Genomic DNA, 21,320 nt, shown 5'->3' with positions numbered 1-21,320 from the left:
AAGAGCATTTTTTTAACCTCTGAGCAGTAAAAGCCCTGTTCTAAACAAAGAATGCAGGAAAAAGGAACATAACAGGCTTTGAAAACTAGAGAAATGGTTCTACACATAGAAGCCAGCTGGTTATACTGTCAGGGTTGTAAATACACCCATTTGTTTTCAAACTTAATTTCAAAGCTTTTCATTCTCTCCTTCCCTCTGCCCCATTAAAAGAAGTTCATACGTGCATATTTGCTCTAAACTCTTAAATGTTACCAAAAAAAATTATTCTATTTAACAATATGTTACATTGATTTGGAAGACATCTTTACTGTATATTTTAGAAAAACAGTGTTCTAGCCAAAATGAAAGCAGACAAAAGGGGAAAAGGTTTACTATTTAAAATGCTTTCTTCCAAAATGAGCTAACATACACGTAACTAAAGTAAAAGTTAAGAAAATATTAAGGAAATTCCAATTACATTTTTATCAAAGCAAGAGATTTTACAAGGACGAAAGTCTCCTGGTAAGCATTACTAAACATATACAGATTTTAAGGCCTTCTTTAACAATCAAGAAAAGTCTCAGCAGTATCAAGTTGTAGCCTTACTCAAATCACATTCAAATAAGATTCCAAAGAACGTTTAAAGAAAGAAACAAACAACCCTCGATTGAAGCTATGCAAAAAACCCGAAGTTACTTCCTTTGTCTTTATCTATCAGCCAAAATCAGAAAGATCAGGTTTTTAGTAAAAAGACAATTCACTTACACTAAATAAAAGCATTGCTCAGTTTCATAAAAGAAATTTCACAGATGGTTACAGTGAACCATTCCCATTTACAGTGGAAAATCCTACACAATTTAGATATACTAAACACCACCTGAGTGAGAATATAAAGCAGGGGTAAGAGCACAAGTTTTCACAGAATAAGAGGTCCCTGAAGTGCCCAACACATTCCTAATGCTGAAGAATGTCTGAGAACAACGTGCTCAGCTTCAACTGCCTGGAATTACCCTCCCCTCAACCGAACTGGCTTCAGTTCAGCATTGGGATTACACAATCACAGTTCCACTCGGAGAAACTGGGATCTTACAAAAATGCAGTTTTTATTTGCCTCTATTCTCAGTACAGTGATGGAAAAGCAGACAGAAAAAACTTTTTCAATAATTACTGCCTCTATTTCTCATTTGCACACTAAAAATAGTTCTTAGTTGTTTGGCAACTTTGATAACTAATTAACTTACAAATTTAAATACATATATTTTAAAATTGAATGCTTTTAGCCTTCACAGAAAAAAACACCTATTGTTCTTCATTGTAGAAGTAGCATCCACAAAAAAAATTGTTAGTCAATCTTTATGTCAGAGCAAGACACATAAATGTTCATTTTCAGACAGCAGCCAGAAAAAAAACAGCAAAGTCAACAGTAAGTCAGCAATTAATAGCAGGTCAAAATATTCAGGCTGGGAATAGGAGGGAAAAGAGGGAAAAGACAGAAAGAAGTCTTCTTGCTTTCTTTATATCTAATATGTCTGTTTATAGTTGCCACTATTAAATTCCTACTTCCCCAATACCAGCTAACGACACATTAAACCATCCCTGTGACCAAAAAAAAAACCATGGTGGATGAAAACATCAGGAAATTAAAGCATGAACTGAAGGGTAACCCCCCCACAAAATTAGAATAATCAAGGCTATTTTGAGGAAATACACCTATTTTGACACAAACAAACAGATGCTCCTATTCCCACCTATGAATTACCTAGAAAAATCAGTATTTCCCTGTTTGATATTAATAAGGACAGGACCCCCAAACCTGAGTACCACCTTGCTCCACAGGCAAAAAGCTGTCTGCTTGCACCACCAGGAGTAGGCCAACTTGCAAATGCACCACCTTGTTCTGCCAGGCTGCCTCGGGGTATTGGGATTAGATCCACCAGCATAATTAAATCTGCCACAGAAATCTTAAACTATGCTTACAAGACCCAAAATTATGCAAGATATTCCAAAGGGGGTAACCCCAGAGGATTGCTTTGACATACCAGATAAGACTGCTAAATGCCAAGTGTACTCATCGTGTCAAGTACCATTTAACACACCCTCTCATAATTGAGGAAAAGGAGTTTTAAGGACAAAATCTTACACTACACTACCATAACAAGGGCACCATAAAGCAATTCCAACTCACTCTACGATAAAATCCATTTCCTCCAACTATACTGAAGTATAAATCAGAACAGCATTAACCAGTTTTTCAGATCCAAATTTTTTATTAAATGACACTTTTTAACCTTCATGGAATATTTTAATTAATGGCACTTTAATCACTTTTTACATAAGGAATGTTAGTTAAAACAGAAAGCAAAGCATGAACTGGTTATTAAGTGAAGTGAGTGGTACTAATCAAACAAGAAATGGCTCAAAGCTTAATTTCATTCCAAACATTGGGTCAAACTTTCACTCTGTCAACTTCAGACACACATAAGCCAAAAAAAAATTAGCAAGTCTAAATATGTCAGCCTCAGCACCTTGACACGATCAGATAAACAAAGCACAAAACAGTGATATTGAAGAGCTTGAGAAAGGCAGATGAAAATCATCCTGGCTTACATTGAAACCAGCTGTAATGAAATTTTCCCTAATCTGAGGTAAATGAAGAGTCTGCCACACACAACGAGTGTCTTATCCTGCTTCCACAATTCCTCAGACGATCCTGTCTCCTCACCTGCCACACTTTGAAGAGTCATTTCAAAGCACTGGATGCTTAGCACATTCAGTAGTAAAATTTGCTGTTCAAAGTTGATCTTCAAAATCATTGTAAGATTAGATCTAGTTTCTCAAAGGCAGCGTATTAAATGTCTGCTTCTTTCCTCTAAAGCGTATCTTCCCCGAACTAGCCTAGTGTTCAAATTTTGTGATAGATTATGATTGTTGAGTAGAGTATAAACAAAATTTTGAAAAGAAAATCTAGACAATATTTATCACCTACAATTTAAGTTTATTGACATTTTAAAGATACTAAGCATCTGAAAATAAAGACTCACCATTCTTTTTGAAATTAAAAGAAAATTTCCATTTCATCTGAAATTAAGACTTTTATCTTACCTCAATAAACATGCATTTTCTAACAGAACTGGTTCCAAAGCAGTGTGCTCTGTCTCACAGGCCAAGGTAGCTGCTTGGTTAAATCAGTAACCAATTCAAATGGAAAAAAAAAACAACCAAAGCAATTTTAAGACAGAGTCTGAAAAAAACCAAATGTAACAAGTAAACTTAAAACAATAACCAAGGAATGAATGTAAGGAGATAAAACAACCTACAGAGTTACTAACAAGCACTCTTGCATAGCAGTGGCCCAGAGAAATGAAAAGGTGAAAGAGTATCCAACTCTGACATTAAAGTGACTGAATAAAAACGGGTAATTTGTTTTATATATTTACTTTGTCATTTAAATTTCAGAATTATCCCGGCAATTTCCAGGCCAGATTAGTTTTCCAGATGTAGGCTGACAAATAATTCTCACACACAAAATACAGACCATTAGGTCCACACACTGCCCATAATCTTACCCTGCGTTTACATGCAAAGAACTGACGTTTTCTTAGGAATAATATACCCCTCTCTCCAATTACAGCAAGTTTTCCCTCCTCCTAAACTACAGCAATCATGAAAAGACAGAAGAAATCAGGACCTCTAGTAATAAAACTGGAAAAGCAGACAGAGACACAAATACTTACAGAAATGGAGAAGCAACGCTAAGAAGCAGCTGGGATGAAAAGGAGAAAGTCTGTAGCTGTGCTTTTACACTATACCAGTTTTGGCACTGACTGCAACTGTCTGAAGCCAAAAATCAGAGTGTGGCAGAATGGCATTATCTACCCAGTGAAAGCAGAACAGTGGAACTAATTTAACAGAGAAAACAAAACCTGATGGGGGACAGGTGGGGAAGCAGCAAACAAAAAAACATCAAAAAGCAGCCTGACCCAAACCACTTGGTCTCAAATCTAAATAAATACTCAGGGATATCTGGGGTTATTCTGAACAAACTGAACTTACCAAATATTTTAGTAACTTTAATACTCACAAAAAACCTCGTTAACTCAGCATGTGAATTTCCACTGTTCACTAGGTTTCAAACAGCTTGCTCATGCTGGCTCTCCTGTCTTTCATATTCCCAGTGTCACTTCCAAATCCCACAACGTATGTTTCTGACCACTGGTGCAATTTCAACTCTTATACAATAGAAACCAGAATGCAAAAAACTGATGCCAGGCACATATCTTCACCTTTTACAGGAAACACCAGCCTACAGCTAGAACTGCTTTTCAATACCTAACAAAATTATGTTATTTATGGGGAAAAAAAAGTATTCAACCAACAGTGATCTGAAAAGCAAGTTTTAAATATCCTTCAAAAGGACAATTCCCCTTTAAAAACAAAACAAACAAACAAAAAAAAAAATCACAGAATCTCTACTTCAGCAGATGCAATCCTATCAGCCTACAGTTGTTCTTTTAAAGACAGAACTTCAGATTCTACACTGAACAACCAATGAGCCCAGTGAGAACAATTAATGAATCCTCAACCACACAGAAAATAAGTTGTAAAACCTCTCCAGACTTCCACAGGTGTGCTTAGAAGATTGCAATCTCCCTTAGGTGAGGCAGGGTTCCCTGTCATTTGATGAGTCTATGAAAAGCTGTTGAGAAATACCACATCTGAGCTGTTCCAGAGCACTTTTCATAATTATGTGATTTGCACAACAGTGCTGAAGGTGTGGCACATGGTACAACAGCTTCAGTCTGTGACACAGTACTGCCCATGCCTCCAGTTACTCTGCTTCCAACTCCAGCACAAATTTCAGAAATAAAAGTGTGTGGAAAAACTGCACTCCAATTGGGATTAGCAGATATCTGCCCATATTATTTCACATGACAGCACTGATTAAAAGCCATTTTCAGTTTCTATACCATTTCTACTTTACATATGTATCTCGCCTAAATGCCCAATTACAACAACAACAAACTGCCTACTGAACTGCAAAAAACCCCAAAACATTCTGTGCTCTCTTTTGATAATCTGGAGGCTTCTCAAAGCAAATACATGCTGCTTTCTGCTCTGCTTAATGTACAGAGCAGGTCTGACAGGACTAAATACCCAGGGGAAAGCGCACCACTTTCTGAATGGGGAACCTTAACCTCTCTGACTTCCAAATTACGCAACAGGAACACAACAGAAGATGGAGAAACAGTTAAAAATGAGCATACTGCATTACTCATTAACTGAGAGCAAACCCATCGATATTTGGGTCCCAACCTTACTGTCAACCAAAGCAACTCTGGCAGGAAGCTTTCAAGGGAAGCTCATTTAGGCCAAGTGAGCAGCTCAGGCTGCTGCACACACTCCTCTAGCCAACTCACTACCTTCAGTAAGGCTGGCTTCCAAATACCAGCACCACAGGCAACACCCCTCCGCCATACAGTCACACAGTATTCAAGATAAAGTAACAATATTCAAAAGCGCCTCTCTATTAACTTGTGAAGTTATTGTTGAAACCAAGAGTTTTTGTGAGGAGACAGGAAAAAGATACTTAACCAGTGTACATCACTCAGTATGACAACTGTAGCTCCACAAATATCTAGTACACCAGATCATGATAAAAACAGTCACTGACAGTCTGAACTAAAACTCACTCTCCGACCTATTCTGCAACATTTTGCTATCACTGGCACATCAGGTGGCTGCCAGAAAGTTTCCTGGATCACTATCCTTTTCTGGAAAGGTCAGCAGCAACTACAAACAGGACTGACAAGTTCTTAGTTAAAGACAATGTACTTGATGAGAGATGCCCTGTAATTACAGACTGAAGAAAATTGCCTTCTAAATATTTTTCTACAACTGGGACACCACCACCAAACAGAACTAAAACCACAAAATCTTATAAAACAGCATTAAAAGTAATAGGAAATGCATTAAATGTTGACAAGGTATTCATTTACATGCAGCATTTTCTGTTTAATTTTACATTACAAAGTTACATCAAACTCAGTAAAGACGACATAGTATCTACTGTGATTTGACATAAATATTACATATCTTTAAAAAACTTAATGTCAGCAAAAATGAGTACAAACAACAAGAAGACAGTACTCTACAAACTATTAGAGAGTTAATGTAACAATAATCACGTATTACTAGCTGGAAGTGTGAACTGAGGCACTATAGCTTTACTATACTAGCAGAAATGCAACATTTATTTTTAAAAAACCCCACAACTTAATTTGCTTTAGATTAATAAGTGCCTGCTCTTTGTTCACTGGACTGTTTTAAGTTCAACGTATCTAGGTTTTTTCTCTAGCCGCTTGTTAAGACTTCTACAGTTATCTATGTGAACGGTGTGTGACTTACCTTTATATTCTTAAAAAGCATTACAAACAAAAAATCTCCCCCAGGAAACGGTGCCATCATTATTATTCAGCTCCCAAAGAGCCATCACACCTTCCTCCTGCCTCAGGGCTGTAAAATAACTCGGGTGATTTGCCCAGCATCTGGCTCTCCCTGTAAGTGCTCGTTTGTGAGAAATTCCTCTGAACAACCAAGAAAAATTTGTTCTAACTGCTGAATTTCTTTGTTCAGAAGCAGAATGCATAAGAGGGTAGCCATAAACTGGCTATTATTTTAAGCTAGGAAGTTATACTAATAGCTCAGCATGTATTTTTAGTTTTGGTACTTTTATCTTTTTTAAGTTCTCTGAAGGGTAGTTCCTTTCTGCCATATGCCTCTTGTTGACAACATTGCCTACCCTTGATATTCTGAAGATAACAGATGGACTTACAGAGTTAAACCACTTGTCAATACTTTTTTTCTTTTCTTTTTTTGGCAAAAAACCATTAGAACAACAATTTTTCCCGTACTTCTCCTTTCCTTCTAATCATTTCTCTACATGACTTCACTGTAAAGTGTACGCCCTCTAAATCAAAAGCATTACAGAGAAAAACAACTGGTTCTGCAAAAGGAAGCAGAAACACTACCACACCTTGGTTCCCGGAAACTGCAATCAGGGAAGAAGTTAAGTAAGCAGCAGCCTTCCCACACGAAGGCAAAAGAGACAAAGGAGAATTACCTCTCCTTTGAAAAATAAAAAGGAACACCTTAGAACACATGCAGCCCTTGAGTGGTCACCAGCCGCTCATTTCCAAAGGTGGTTTTCTCTCTTTCCACTGCCACAGGCACAAATCCCACTGCTGCTCTAAGCGGGTCCTACTTCCCCTGTTAAACCGAGGTGCTTGTGTCGGCTTTCGTTGCGAGTACAGCTACAGCAAACAACCAACCACAGCAAACATCGGGGGTTAGCTGCGTACAAAGCTACATTTAAAACACCTGGCGCACCAAACGTTTAAAGGGAATGACCCTGAACAAGCAAGATCACGTGACGGACAACAGTGAGGACAGAATATTTGGATTATTAAATCAAAGAGCAAAGAACTAAAAAAAGACGACCTCTACATTCCTACCGACTCACAAGCAGGTGCGCGTGACTCCCAAAACCCCACAGACTACCTCCACCGAGATGCTCCTTGGCCTGAATGGGGGTCCCAAGCGACGCCTACAGCCGCAGGAGTCTTATTAAACCTACACTCTCTAAAGTCCTTCCGAAAAATGCATGTTAAAAACAAAAGGAAAATAATCCGCGGCCCACCAGAAGAACACACTGACCCTGCAGCTGCCAGCGGCTCCTCTCCCCTCAGCCGCGGTCCCGGGGCAGAGCCGAGCACGCAGCTCCTCCGGCAGACAAAAGGAGCGCGGAGCGCGGTCCCGCAGAGTGTAAGGGGGGCGCCGGCCGCCCCGGGACAAAGTCCGCCGGCCGCCCCGAGCCGGAGAGCGCTGTGCCGGGAGCCCGGGGCAGGGCCGGAGCCAGGAGAGCAGCCGCCGCGCCCGCCGCGACACGCGGCTCCCCCGCGGGTGCAGCGGCGGCTGGAAGGCGCAGCCCCCCTCAGAGGTCCCGCCGCACGGCCCCGGCGGGTAGGGGCCGGAGCAACCGCCCTCCCTCGCGCCCCCGGGCCCTCCCCCGCCCGCGGGGCGCCCTCCCGCCGCCGGGCAGCGAGGACAAAGGAACGGCCGGGCCACCTCGGGCCGGGAGGGCCGCGCAGCGCAGGCCGCACTCACCGCTGCAGCACCAGGAGGAGGGCGAGCCCTGCGGAAACTTGGCCGAGTCAGGCGCGATGCAGACGCTGGAGCCGAGGTGCGGGCACTCCATGGCGGGCTCAGCGAAGCGGGGCGGGCGGCTCCTCGCGGCGCTACAGCGGCGGCGCCCCGCGCACAACAGCCATCTTAAGGACGGCCTCCCACTCCGCGCCAGCGCGCGGCCGGGCCGGGCTTTGCGGGCAACCGCCCGCCCTCCCTCCCGTCCACTCCGCGCGCTTCTCGCCAGCTGCCGGGTTTTGCGGGCAGCCGGCCGCCCCAGGGCCTGGTCCGGCAGGCAGAGACCTGAAGGGCTCGGGAAGTGCTGAGGGGGCGAGGGCTGGGAAAGCACCCGCCCCAGCTCTGTCTCTACAACAGCGCGACTGTTCCAGGCAATTCCAGAACCATTGCTTCAGGCAATGCCCCTTCCAACCTGGCCTTCAACACTTCAGGGATCGAACATCCTCAGCTTCTCGGGGCAACCCGTTACAGGACTTCACCACCCTCACAGTAAAGAATATCCTAATAGCTAATCTAAACCTGCTCTCTTTCATCGTGAACCCGTTCCCACTTGCCCTCCATCACTTCATGCTCTGTCACATAACCATGCCCCATCTTTCCTGCAAGGTCCCTTCAGGTGCTGGAAGGCCACAGGTAGGTCACCCTGAAGCTTGGCTAAACAATCCCAATTCCCGCAGCCTTTCCTCACGGCTCCACCCCTCTGATCACCTTGGTGACCTCCTCCGGCGCCGCTCCGGCAGCTCCCGGTCCTGGCCTCAAATGTAACTTGCTACTCCATTTCCTACTCTATGACTGTGTCCTTTAAGTGGTAATAAAAGTACAGATGTTGTGTTACAGCTTTGCTAGACGACGCAGAAATAACAGTTTTATGGCTCAGCAATTTGCAATACCAATATGCAGTTCCTTTTCAAGTAGAGCATAAAAGTGCGGATTTTTTTAGCTAAGGAACTGTGACAACCGCTGCATATTAGGAGTTTTAGACCTTTTCTCTTACCATAACTAATGTGAGAAACGGGATTTTGCCACTGGTTTTGTGCCCTTTGTGTAGTTACAGAAAGCATCTATCTCAATGTATTTTATGAGACACTGCACTATTTCATGGAAGCATGTTTTAGAAACTGACAGTTCTGTATGGATTTTCAGATGAGATAGTTTAAATATTCATATCAGAGGTGGTCACTAATCTCCTTGGCAGAATGCCATTTTTTTTACCCTTTGTTCTTTTTCACCCTGTTTACACAACGGAGAAAAATTCAGAGCATGAAAAATCCAATTCTTCACAGCATCAGAAACTACTTTGACTACACTCCTTGGAATTAGTTTGAATTTCTAGCTGTGTAACTAGAAGCAGCATAGGTCACAGATACCAAACTGAATTAAATGGCTACAAATGTTACCTTGATACAAACCTATAGAACTTCCTTACATATCTCCCATCCTTCAAACTTGTAATATTTGATCTATTAGGTAAGTAACATTCTCATCATATACTTTACAGGTTATACAAAAAACATATATGTATGTAATTTTTTAACAAGCAAATTAACAAGCAAGTATGAATAGAGAAAAAATTAACTGGGAAAATAATATTTTAATTTGCTTCATAAAGCATACAAACCTTGAGATATATCTAAGAATTACTTTTACAAATTTAGGGAGCTTTTAAAAACGTGGTCATGTTAGCATGCTTTACATTAGCCAAAGTGCCCTTTTGTTTCATCTGCACCCTCTGCCACAATGTATAATGAAGACAATACATTAAATTAAAGCAGCAGTTTGACTGCAGTTGCTGTCTTTTCTAATCAAAGCATACATATAATGCTTGTGCTGTTCCCCAGCCATCCTTACATACAAACAATGAGTAAGAAACCTCAATTAGACATGCTTTTCTCACTTTCCCCTTGTTCCAGCATCACTTGGCCTTCTCCAAACAGTATAAACCAGAGTTTAACCTAAACAGTCCGTTCTTACCTCTGTGTGGATTATGTGAGAAGTATAGTTAGCCTTTCAAAGTAAGAAAACAATGTATTAACAAGATTAGATATGGTGAAATAAACATATTAATATGCTTTTGGTTGTCTACTTTCACTTTAGCACTGCTATTACTGATTTTATGCCTTGTTCCTTTGTAAGATAATAATGGAGTTTTCTTTCTTTTTTCATTTGTGGGTTGACACCCATTCATTGAATCTTTGAACAGTGTAATTCTGTGCAAAATGTGCTCATTTCTTTGTTTTACTTGCCCTGCCCACAGCAACTGTGGCAGCCTGTAAATTTTTTTATCTCTAGCTGCCAAGTACTTAAGTAAGAATGGTTTTATCTGCGAGGCAGTCATGATGCATAGCAGTTATCATGTATGTGAGAATGCATAAGGGTCAGTATAAACATGATTGTAATGCAGCCTCTTTGCCTGCTGAAAAATAATTGATCACTAATGCAATTCTCAGCACTCAGATTTCAAAAGCTTTGCTTACAACAAGGATAGCTTTAAGTGGCTTGCAGTGAGGTCTGCATGTTGAATGCAGAGGAAAACTGGAGTAGGACCTCTGGGTGTAATTTTCCTTTTTGGTTATCTTTTTCATTAAGATTTCTTCAGTATGAATCACTTAATTTGGAGCCAGAGTTTGACCTATTGCTCACATCCTTCCTTGGATCAGGGTTCTTTAGATGGTAGCTAATATAAATCCTACAGGTGTACTCATAATGGGTGCAGTCAGTGCAGAACAGGCGCTTGTGATTTAGCACCATATATTAGAAATTTCTATTTCATATAGCACATCATCATCTCTACTACATCAGAGATATTTCATATAACATCCTCTTCTGGGATCTGTGTAATCATCCATCTATGCTGTAGGCTCCACCTGAGAGCACTTGAGCTTAGAATTTGGTCTTTAATTGATATCTTGAATATACACTAAGAATTTACAGTGGGAGCGGGGAAGTTTGCATGGCGTGTTCTTTTTGTTCTGCTGTATTCCTCAGAAGTAAAATTGGTGGTGTTAAATATTTGAAAACATTGCCTGCTATGGTCTAATGATGCAGTAGCAGCATTTTTTCCTTGTGCTCTTGGCTTCCTTTAAAGCCACTAGATGAACATCTCTCAGTGGATCAAGTGAAGCAGATTGTTGCCTTAGCTGACTTGCATATTTGCTGTAGAAATTGGAGAGCGTGGAATGAAGAGGGGATGATGCTGTACAAGTGGAATGAATGCTGGCCTGAAGGACTATAGTTCAGTCTTTGCCAGACAGTTCTTGCATATCACCTGGCAAATGATTTAAGCCAATTTCTTTACAAAGTAGACTCTTTGCTTGTTTGAAGACTAATGTCCTTTTCAACTACAGCTGTGAAAAGAGGCCAGGTCTGTTCAGACCACACACATTGGACTTTTCCTATCTCTATGGATACACATCCATCTTCCACTTCTAGATTAAATGCATAAAGACAGAAAGAATATCATCTCCCATGGCATATTTTTTCTTATTCAGAATGAGTGAGATTGGCCAATGCCCTGAACACTCAGCTGAAATGAGCACACCTTTTGCTCTGAGCACTGGGTTTAACCCCAAATCACAACTCAGGCCCACACAGCCTCTCACAGTGAACACTCTGAACACACTACATGCCAATTCAGACCCAGCAGCAACTTGACAGATTGGGCTTTCACCTCTAATTTCCCAAAGGAAACATCCAGGTATGATAGCAATAGTGATGGAGACCACAGAAGCCCAGCTCGAGGAAGTGAGTCCTTTTCTCAGTGCAGATGCAACTCTGAAGCAGATGCTGGCACACAAAATATCAATAGAAAGCATCAGAATATAGGCAAGCTGTAACACAAGAACTCAGCTTAATAAAACCTCAACTGAAGTTGGCCAAGCAGTTCTGTGAGTTCTATGCCATCTGCAGTGCACAGAAGCTTAGCTGTGTATGAAACTACACTAGAGCATGTTAAATACCACAAGCACATTTCTGCTGGCACGTTGTCTCATTAACAAATCTATTTCCATTTCCTATATGGCCTCTGAAAATAAAGCTTACACACTTTTTCAGTATTTGATCATAAGCACACCAGCCGGGACACTGCCAGAGACCCCTTGAGGGCGGTGTGACACCAAGCATGGAGTGAGTCCTGCACTCTCCCTGCTTACACCAGCACTGCAAGAAGTCCCCAGGACATCTCCTGCCATGGGATTTATGGCTCTCTCCAGTAATACTCATTTCTTAATGATTGCTTCCTGTGGGAAATGAGGTTGACTTTGGCAGTACAAATGGCAATTGGGCTGATACAGATTCCATCAGAACAGAAGATTGTGTTTATTTTTTGAAGTATAATTCAAATATGTATCTGAGATCTCATTTTTTAATTTCTAAGAGCCTATACTAACTTTAAGTCACTTTTCCAAGGATTCCAGAAGCATCTCATTGAACAAAAAAAGGCGGAGTTTTAATTCTGCCCCAAACATTGCCTGTTCTGCACTATTCCAGCTCAGGCACAATGTAAGGGGATAAAGAAGGGTGAATGTGAATAATCTCTTTAGGTTTTTTTTTTAAACAAACCAATGAAGATGTGACAAACGAATGGTACAAATAAACTGAATGCTTTTCATAAGGTGTTGTTCATACAGACAAAGAGTGATTTTTAATTCACGGTTTAAACAAATGCCTGAAAATTTTCATATGTCTGGCAGCTTTCAACACCAGCTTCATCAATTGTTCACTGTCCTCCAGAGCCTGCTCAATAATGCAAGTGCATCAAGGTGACATCCAGCAGTAGTAATTCATGTCACTGGTATTTAGCTTTTACTCTATTTGTTATGTAAACTTTACATTGTTCCCAAGGGCAGTCTTGAAAATAATGATTTTGTACTTGTGCTTAAGTTTCTTTAAAGATCAGCAGACTTGATTTCATCCCATCAGGATAGAACATTTTATAGCCAAGATAACTAATTTCATCACAACTGAACATGGCTTACTCATTAATTTTTGGCAAATGAGAGAAGTACAGGTGTATTTTAAAAAATTATAGGCATCTCAGCTTACATACTGTATCAGAGCATGAAAAAGATCTTCCAAGCATCCTGTTGAAATAAAACCTAGTAGTACCTATTTGCCTGGAAAACATCATAGTTGGGACCAGCTGATCCATTTGATCAAGGAAGGGAAAATTGTTCAAAAGTGCTTGAGTAAGTCCAGAGCCTAAAACTCGCTGGTACCATTTCTTGTGTCACAAGGTGCAAACTCATAGTTGTTTCTAAGCCACAAGTACTGCATGTTTCAATGACATTCAGGTTTTCAGTTTCACTGCTATGATTAGTTAATTAACAAATCTAAGGACAACAGACAATTATCCAGACACAAAAAATGTAAGAAGTATTACCTTGGTAACAATCTGGGAGGATTAGGAAGATAATGAAATGGTATAGAATTATGCCATTTCAGATAAAATTTAGGAATCCGATTACAAAAGCTACTTGCCAGTGAAAAGAACATGTAAAGAAACCACTGTAAAAGAAATATTTAAATTAATTTCTGAAGTCCCATCTCAAAAACTTACAAATGGAAAGTCCCAAGATGAACTAAGTAATCTAAAATTATTTTTTCACTTCTAATTTCTGTTATATTTAATTGTATATACTAATAATATCTGTAGAACATTACTACAGTAAAAGTATCATACGTATTTGTGAACTGTAATTCTACACAAAGGATACCACTTTTCTACTATATTCAACAAGACTGTTGATAGTCAAAACACTGTACAAGCTATTTCTAATTCTTTGTTTGCTGTAAGCTACAAAGGCATCCCACGTGTCTCTCTGCTGCATGTACTTGCTTCCAGTTTTGTACAAGGAATTTTGTACTGTACTGTGCACAGATCTTGGTTCTACTTTACTGTCCACAAAGAACTGTAAATACTAACACAAAAGGTGTCAGCATCTCAGAGCATTTTGGTTCTGAAGTGTTTTGACTCCAAAGCAAAGTATCCCTGGAAAAACTTGCCATTGTACACATAGTATACACACTTCAGTGATAACTAAGTAGATACTTAGTGATAACTAATGAGACTTGTGTTGGCAAAATGGTACATTTTATTCTGCTTGGAGATCAGCTCATTACCAGGGAAATGGGAATTTCCTTGCCATGCCACTAGGATTACATTACTTGTTATTATGTTACTTTCAGGCCCAGTTATTCACAATGTTGAGTGGCAAACTGAATTATGAAATAGGAGATCATTGGCCCAGATTTCCTTTCCTCACTACCTTCACTTAACTCTTGTGAATTCAAGGACTGAACAAGGTCTTCTGAAATGTTTCTGTTCCAGCTGGAACCTGAAACTTGAGATAGCAAATTCTCAAGGAAGAGGGAGATGTTCAGCTGCTTCTGAAATAAGATGTCAGGACATCCTGCATGCAGAACTAAATCTTTGAAAGCAGTCTTGCCACGCTCCAAATGCTCCAAGCTCCTAGGGTGTTGATCAGGCTGACCCCAAACTTTACCATACCCATGCTGCCACACCTCCCTCCTCCTGCCTGAGCACCACCATTGCCAGAACAAGCCTGGCTGGCTGGAGTTGGGGCACTGCACTTGTGCTGCCAGCAGGCTGCTGTTCCAAGCAGCTCTCCTGCCAATGCCCAGAGTCACCCCTGGCTGCTCCTACAGAGAGCTGTCCATCACCTTGTCATGGGAAAAGCAGCAGGTACTGTTGATGGTTCTGTATAAGCATTAACAACATTAAACCACAAGGTATCTATGTATAAGGAGCACAGGACTGTCTGCAAACTTCTTCCTGCAAGCATGTGCACTGTGTTCCTTTTGTATCTGTTGCTGGCACATGCTGCTTACTGTTTACAAATTATTCTGTTGTCAGAGACACCTACATTTCAGTAGTTTGAGATTATATTTACTCAGCTGACTACAAGTTGTCAGGGGTTGTGAAGATGCATCACTAAGGTCTGAAATGAGAAGTGAAATTAAAGAGTCCATCTGACTTGCCATCATTTGGACAGATTTGTGGAAAACGTTGAAATGCAGATAATGTGGAAAAACTCTTAATGTGTTGCCTGTCAGTGAAGAAGTCATTCCCATTCACCTCTGTAAGCAAACAGCTGCAGCATTTCTTGATTCTGTAATAGGAGAGACTGTTCAGGAATGTTCTCATTCTACAGCACTGGGCTGTCCTGGTCCCTTTGATCCTATTTGCTATGATAACATGGTTATCAGTGTGCATGAAATATCACATTGCAGCTCTGGACACAAGACTGCTGCAGCAAACAAGCTGGTGGGACAACTCCAACAACTCCATGTTCCAGGGCTGCCTGAAAAGTGCCTTGTGGGGAGGTTTCAAACCAGCAGCTGCACCACTGGTGCACTGCCTTCCCAAAGGGAGCACAGGCCAGCAGATGGGGAGCATTCCTGCATGACAACCAAAATCTTGAAATATTTTGGGGACATATTATTAAAAAGTAAGCAGAATACATTCAATTTAAAACTTTTTCAGTCCTTCATGCAAAAAACTGGCTGACATTTCTCTCTCTCTCTCTCCACTTCTAACTCTGTGGCTTTTGCAGTCACTGTGAAGGATTTACATTTCAGGAAAACTACAACACTGACTTCTTTCACAGTGGCTTTTAAAGCCACCATATGACTGGCAAAGTGTTTACCAGCCAAACAAACCAAACAAGCTTTTTATGTCTCCAAAGATAATAAAGAAGTACTTAGAGCACAGCCTCCCTTGAGTTTCTGCATGAAGCTCCACAGGAGATGGCTATTTTAATCATCCTGTAGTTTCTTAAGCATAGGTTCTCCTGTTGATTTAGAACAGGCTCAACCCAGAACACTAAGCCATAAATACATTTGGAGCTGAGGCTGAAGCAGAATTAATATTCATCTCTCTAATTTTATTTTTAAATATACCTTTAAATCTCTTGATGTGTGGCAGAGTCAGTGAGTCACTCAAGACAATTTAAAGATATTTTGGAAAAGCTGTAAAGTGAGTTTTTCGGTTTGTTTTTCTTTCTTCCATTTTTGGTTTCTTTTTTTTTTTTTTCCTTCCAGTCACAAGCAGACTTGTCTTTGTTATTTGGGTTCTTTTTTGTTAATAGAAAAGCTAGAGTTGCATAGCAGCTAATGAGCACACCTCAGTGACAGACACTCCAAGAAAAATGAAAGGAGATCTGGTTGGACTCTAGCCAGCCATCCTATGTTCATGGAGCTGGTGGAGTAGTGACAAGGGTCCTCTGCATCCTGTGCAGCAACAACTGCAGTGAACCTCAATGCTCAGAGCAAAAGGCACAACTGGGAGGAGGAAAGTGGCCATCTTTCCACACCTCCTCACTTCATATTGCGTTACAGGTCTGGCTGGCTGAATGTGGAAAGTATGCAGCACCTACAGATATTTACAGAGAGAAATGAAGCAGAAGGAAGTAATTCCCAGAGTGAGAAAGTGACAGCCAGCATGGGGACTGCCAGTACCCTGCCCCACTCACCCTTTTGGCCTGCCAGCTCAGAACCCAGCCAAGGCCAATGCAATGCCACTGGGTTCTCTGCAGCAAGGCTTTAGTCTGGCTGCTGCTTGCTCAAGCCAGCACCATGGCCATGTGTGGTGAGTGAAGCAGATAGCAAAGGCCAGCAACAAAAATGATCCTGTTATTCTGAGGAGTATTTCTGGCAGTATCCAGGGGTGCAAAGCAATGAAGAAAAAGCTGTGTTCCATCTCTAGCGGAATGCCTCACTTTTCTGTACTCTATTTCGTGACTTGTTTGCTCGAACCTTTTTTTAACCATGCTTTTGGGCTTTTCACTGTGTGTAGACAGGACAAATATAGTGACTTCCAAGCATATACCTATTATTTAGTTGTTATATAAAGCCCACCTGAGCACACCATGAATGCACATTTTAGGTTTGCTGGAAACTTCTGCTGGAAATTTGTTCTGGGCTGTTGCCACCTTGCAAAGATCCATTCTCATCCCCCCATACAGGCAAATCCTCAGCTTGTTTCTAAATTACTACATAGAAATAGTAATTACTGCCCTATTAGTCACAGCAGTGACCACAAAAAACATTTTGCCTTTGAAATTCTTATTTCATGCAACTTTCCTAGGTAACCTTTCCTAAAAAAAGGATACCATTTGTGCTTGTCATGTGGTGGCAGGGTCACCATCCTGTTGGTGACAAGGAAATGTGTTGGAGCCTATTTTAGATGATAGATCTTCTTGCACATGATTCATAGCCATCCCAATGGACACCACAGCCCACTCCCCTGTGTGGGCCCCAGGAGCACACTCACATCTGAGGTGACTCCTGCCCTCATCCACAGAATGAGCCATGCCCTTGCAGAGTGTTCAACGACCAAGCCCTACAGGCCAAAGCAGCAAATTCACCTCATCCCTGTGACTGAGAACCTCTGTTAAATAATATTATCTATTAGCACAGAAAACTTCATTACCTTTGTACATAGTCAGTTTGTTATTCACTATATACATTCCCCATATGCAGCTAAGTAGATACTGAACAGGTCTTTTTCTCAGAAACATAATGCAGTGCCTTGAAATTAGCTGGCAATATATTTCTACTTTGGATTCACCTGCATGCCAAGATTAGCAGTATTTCTAACTGGTTATTGTCACAGACACTGTAAATACAGCATTCAGTCTGCTTCTTTTATGGGTGCTGTCTAACCTATTCTAAGCATCATAGTTTAGTGTTCTGTTTAAACACAAGTTGGGTTTTCCCAACTGCTGGGACCTGAAATCAAGTTGCTTTACAGTTGTGTTTTACTGTTATAGGTTAACTTCAATCCAAAAATGCAAGAGAAATTAATCATTCTGAAGACATACACTGAACAAAATCAATACAAGCACTCAGAGGGAGCTTTAGATCTGTGCCTGATGTGATCTTATGTGCTCTGTTTCAGAGCTGACTTCAGGGAAGACAAGCACTAAATCTGAATATTAGGTTGAAAGAAAAAAAAAAAAGTGGGGAAATCGATTTGAATTTGGGCGAGTTGTCACACAACAGTGCCTGACCTTCTCTTACAGGAAATCCTGGAGTGCATCTCTGCTCAGTTGGGCAGTTCCCAGCTCATTTAGCTTCTTCAGAACATGCAAGAACTCTTGAATATGGCTTCATTGGGCTACTCTGCCACAGCAGAGACTTCTTCCATATTTTGGGGAGGGCAGATGGGAAATTGCGAACATATAGGGAATTTCAAGAGGTAGAATAATTTAGAGGGCAGAGCACTGGATTTATGAATTCCTGTTCTAACTCTATATCTTGCAATGACCAGGGATCAGTATCTTGGCTTTGTGCATCATCTGTAGTATGGAATGGTTTTTAAAAAAGCAGTTCTTACATTGAAAACTTGAAGAGGTTATGAAAATGAGGCAAAACCACAATAAAAGCACAGCAGGAAAATATCTACCATTATGTACTGTGCCTCAGGAGGCACATTCAGATGTGATATAAGCAAAGATACTGGACAATTTCCTGAATTTCACAGTAACTTAGAAATGTTGTTTTGTAAGACTGAAAGGCTTGAAGGAAGATCATGTCAAGGAACAAGGAATTTGCTTGAGATACAAATCATAAAATTCCATAATTTGGAAACAGCCATTTTAACAATAGAGTGTTCTTTCTAAGTGAATCAGTGTCAAAGAGAAGGCAAAAAATACTGCAACTCTGAACAACACATTTTATCTACACCATAAAGACTCCAAGAGGTTGGACTAAATTGCAACATGTGCTAGCATTTCAAACATGGATGTCAAGGTTTATATTCCAGCACAGTTCAAGTGTGAAAGCGGGGCTCAATTTCAAGGCTGTCTGCTGTCCCTCATGCAAACTGCCAGACACCCAAAACTCCTCAAGCACTCTTATGGTTTCTGACACAGCTGTGCTACATCTGTCTGTCAATGCTGTGCCCTTCCTCAGACAGCTCTGGGGTTAAACTTTTTGCTAATGGGTTTGTATTTGAGCCTTGCATCCAGGCACTCTCACTGGGCCCCATTGCCAACAGTGCCCCCAACCTCCACCCACCTCCCAAACTGGGGAGTTGATGAGACCTCACGAGATGGCCCTATGACCCAGACTTATTTTAGTTACTGCAGATAGTGAGGTAATTGCTTCTTTTTGATCCAGCTGACCCTCTTTGCTTCTCCGTACAGTATGCAAGGGGGTCCATTGTCTGCTTGTTATGGCCATTTGTCTGGATGTGTGCTAAAAGGCTTTTTAAAGAAATACAGTATCAGCATCTCCTCCAACCTTTGGCACTGCTCACATCAGAACAGAACCACAGAATCGCAGAATCACAGAATGAACTAGGCTGGAAAAGACCTTTGAGATCATCAAGTCCAACCCATGACCTAATGCCTCCTCATCAGCTAAATCATGGCACCTGAGTGCCACGTCCAGTCGTTTTTTTAAAGTAACAGCCAGGGACCGTGACTCCATCACCTCCCTGGGCAGGCAGTTCCATTGCCCAATCACTCTTTCAGTGAAGAATTTTCCTCTAACCTAAACTTCCCTGGTGCAGTTTAAGACTGTCCTCTTGTTCTGTCAGTTATCTCAGTCATTCCTCATAGGGCTTGTGTTCCAAGCCCATCACCAACCTTGTTGCTCTCCTCTGGTCGTGCTCAAGCATCTCAACATCCTCCCTAAACAGAGGGGCCCAGAACTGGACACAGCACTCAAGGTGCAGCCTTTGTTACTGTGTTGGGTTGATGTGGTCAGAAATGTGTATTCTGTCACCATCTGTTAGAACTGGGTGGGGTAGTGATTCATTATCTCCGTGGCACATACCATCTGCTAATGGTCCATCTTTAAAACAAGATGGGGCAATCATCTTTATCTTTTCCACAACCCATCCTTCCTCCAGGAAGATATCATCTGCTGCTGGCCCATTAAGTCCCAGTGCATGACTGATAAAATCACATCATCCCACTGGGAGATGCTCCAACCAGGTGGAGGAACGAAGCCTTTCCTACCTAGATAAAAATGGAGCTGTTAGACAGCAAATTACTTTCTTTCCACTGGATTCCAGAGGAGAAGCCGGACCATTCTACATCATCCCTGGACTTTTGGAGGAAGGCTGCACCCTTCTACAGGAGCACTGCTTCAGCTGAACCACAGCTGCCACTGCAGTGGGACTGTAGCCACCATTTAATCAGACTGCTACCAACACCCTGACTAATGGGGTGTCAGGTTGTATTCTGACTCTGTCAGGGTTGGATTTGTTTTTTTGTAATACTGTAGTTCTATTTTAATTTTCCCACTAAGGAACTGGTATTCCCAATTCCCTTATCTTTGCCTGAGAGCCCTTTAATTTCAAATTTATAATAATTTGGAGGGAGGGAGTTTACATTCTCCATTTCAAAGGAAAGCTTCTGCCTTTATTGGCAAATACCCGTGCTTAAAACCAGGACAGTTACCCATGCTGAGTGCATGAGTGTGCATGCACTTCAGCTGGGCTGCTGATTTCACCCCTGACTCTGACTTACCACCCTTGGACTTGCTTGTGGAGCACCCAGTTGCATCCTCTTCTCACTTCGAACCTAGGTTAAAGCTCTCTCAGTGGGTTGGATCAATTCATGGGCTAGAATCCTTTTGCCCTTAACAGATAGCTGGAGCCCATCTGGCTTCAGCAGGACAGGTGCCATGAAAGTTGCCCCATGATCAAAGAACCTCAAAATCTGCTGATGGCACCAGATCTTGAGCCACTTGTTGATAATGCAGGTTCTCCTGTTCCTTTCATCATTTGTCCCTGCCACTGAAGGCAGTTGTAACTGTATAGGGGTTACAGAGCGGTGAAAGGACACAGTAACGATTCCCTCTTGCATGCAGCAAGGAAGAGAAAGAAAAAACAATTTATTGAAGAAAGCCATTGCTTTAAATAAGAGAGTTTGTGAAAAAATACAGACAATTCATTGGTCAGAGAAGAAGACACCTCTTGTGCCAGGTTTTCTCATGGATCCAGCAGGTGTTTATTTTTTGTTATAATTCTTTGTCTTATGTTTACAATAGAGAAAGGCCTCTAGCTTGAGAAAAATCCTAGCTGAGCCTGAGAAAGCTGGACGGGAAAAATCCTTTAAGATTCCGCCCTGGGCCTGTAATGAACAGAACACCACCCGTGCTCCTGCCCCATC

General features: G+C 41.4%; 1 protein-coding gene across 6 annotated transcripts in view; it reads right to left on the bottom strand.

Moving 5' to 3' along the window:
- USP3 (ubiquitin specific peptidase 3) overlaps nucleotides 1-8,439 on the bottom strand; it is a 41,477-nt gene extending 33,038 nt beyond the window's left edge. Inside the window, exon 1 of one of the 6 annotated variants that reach the window (XM_079317763.1) lies at nucleotides 8,143-8,439. In XM_079317763.1, the coding sequence (XP_079173889.1) occupies nucleotides 8,143-8,233 (91 nt within the window). In that variant the 5' untranslated portion in view covers nucleotides 8,234-8,439. Of the gene's footprint in view, nucleotides 1-6,384; nucleotides 6,675-7,012; nucleotides 7,265-7,490; nucleotides 7,515-7,536; nucleotides 7,653-7,692; nucleotides 8,029-8,142 lie in introns of those variants that run through there. The other 5 variants (XM_079317764.1, XM_079317767.1, XM_079317766.1 and 2 more) reach the window with 5 other exon arrangements.
- Nucleotides 8,440-21,320: the final 12,881 nt, after the last annotated feature.

The sequence above is a fragment of the Erithacus rubecula genome, assembly GCF_903797595.1.
Source record: "Erithacus rubecula genome assembly, chromosome: 14".
NCBI classification, from domain to species: Eukaryota; Metazoa; Chordata; class Aves; order Passeriformes; family Muscicapidae; genus Erithacus; species Erithacus rubecula.
This window is presented reverse-complemented; position numbering and strand designations above follow the sequence as displayed.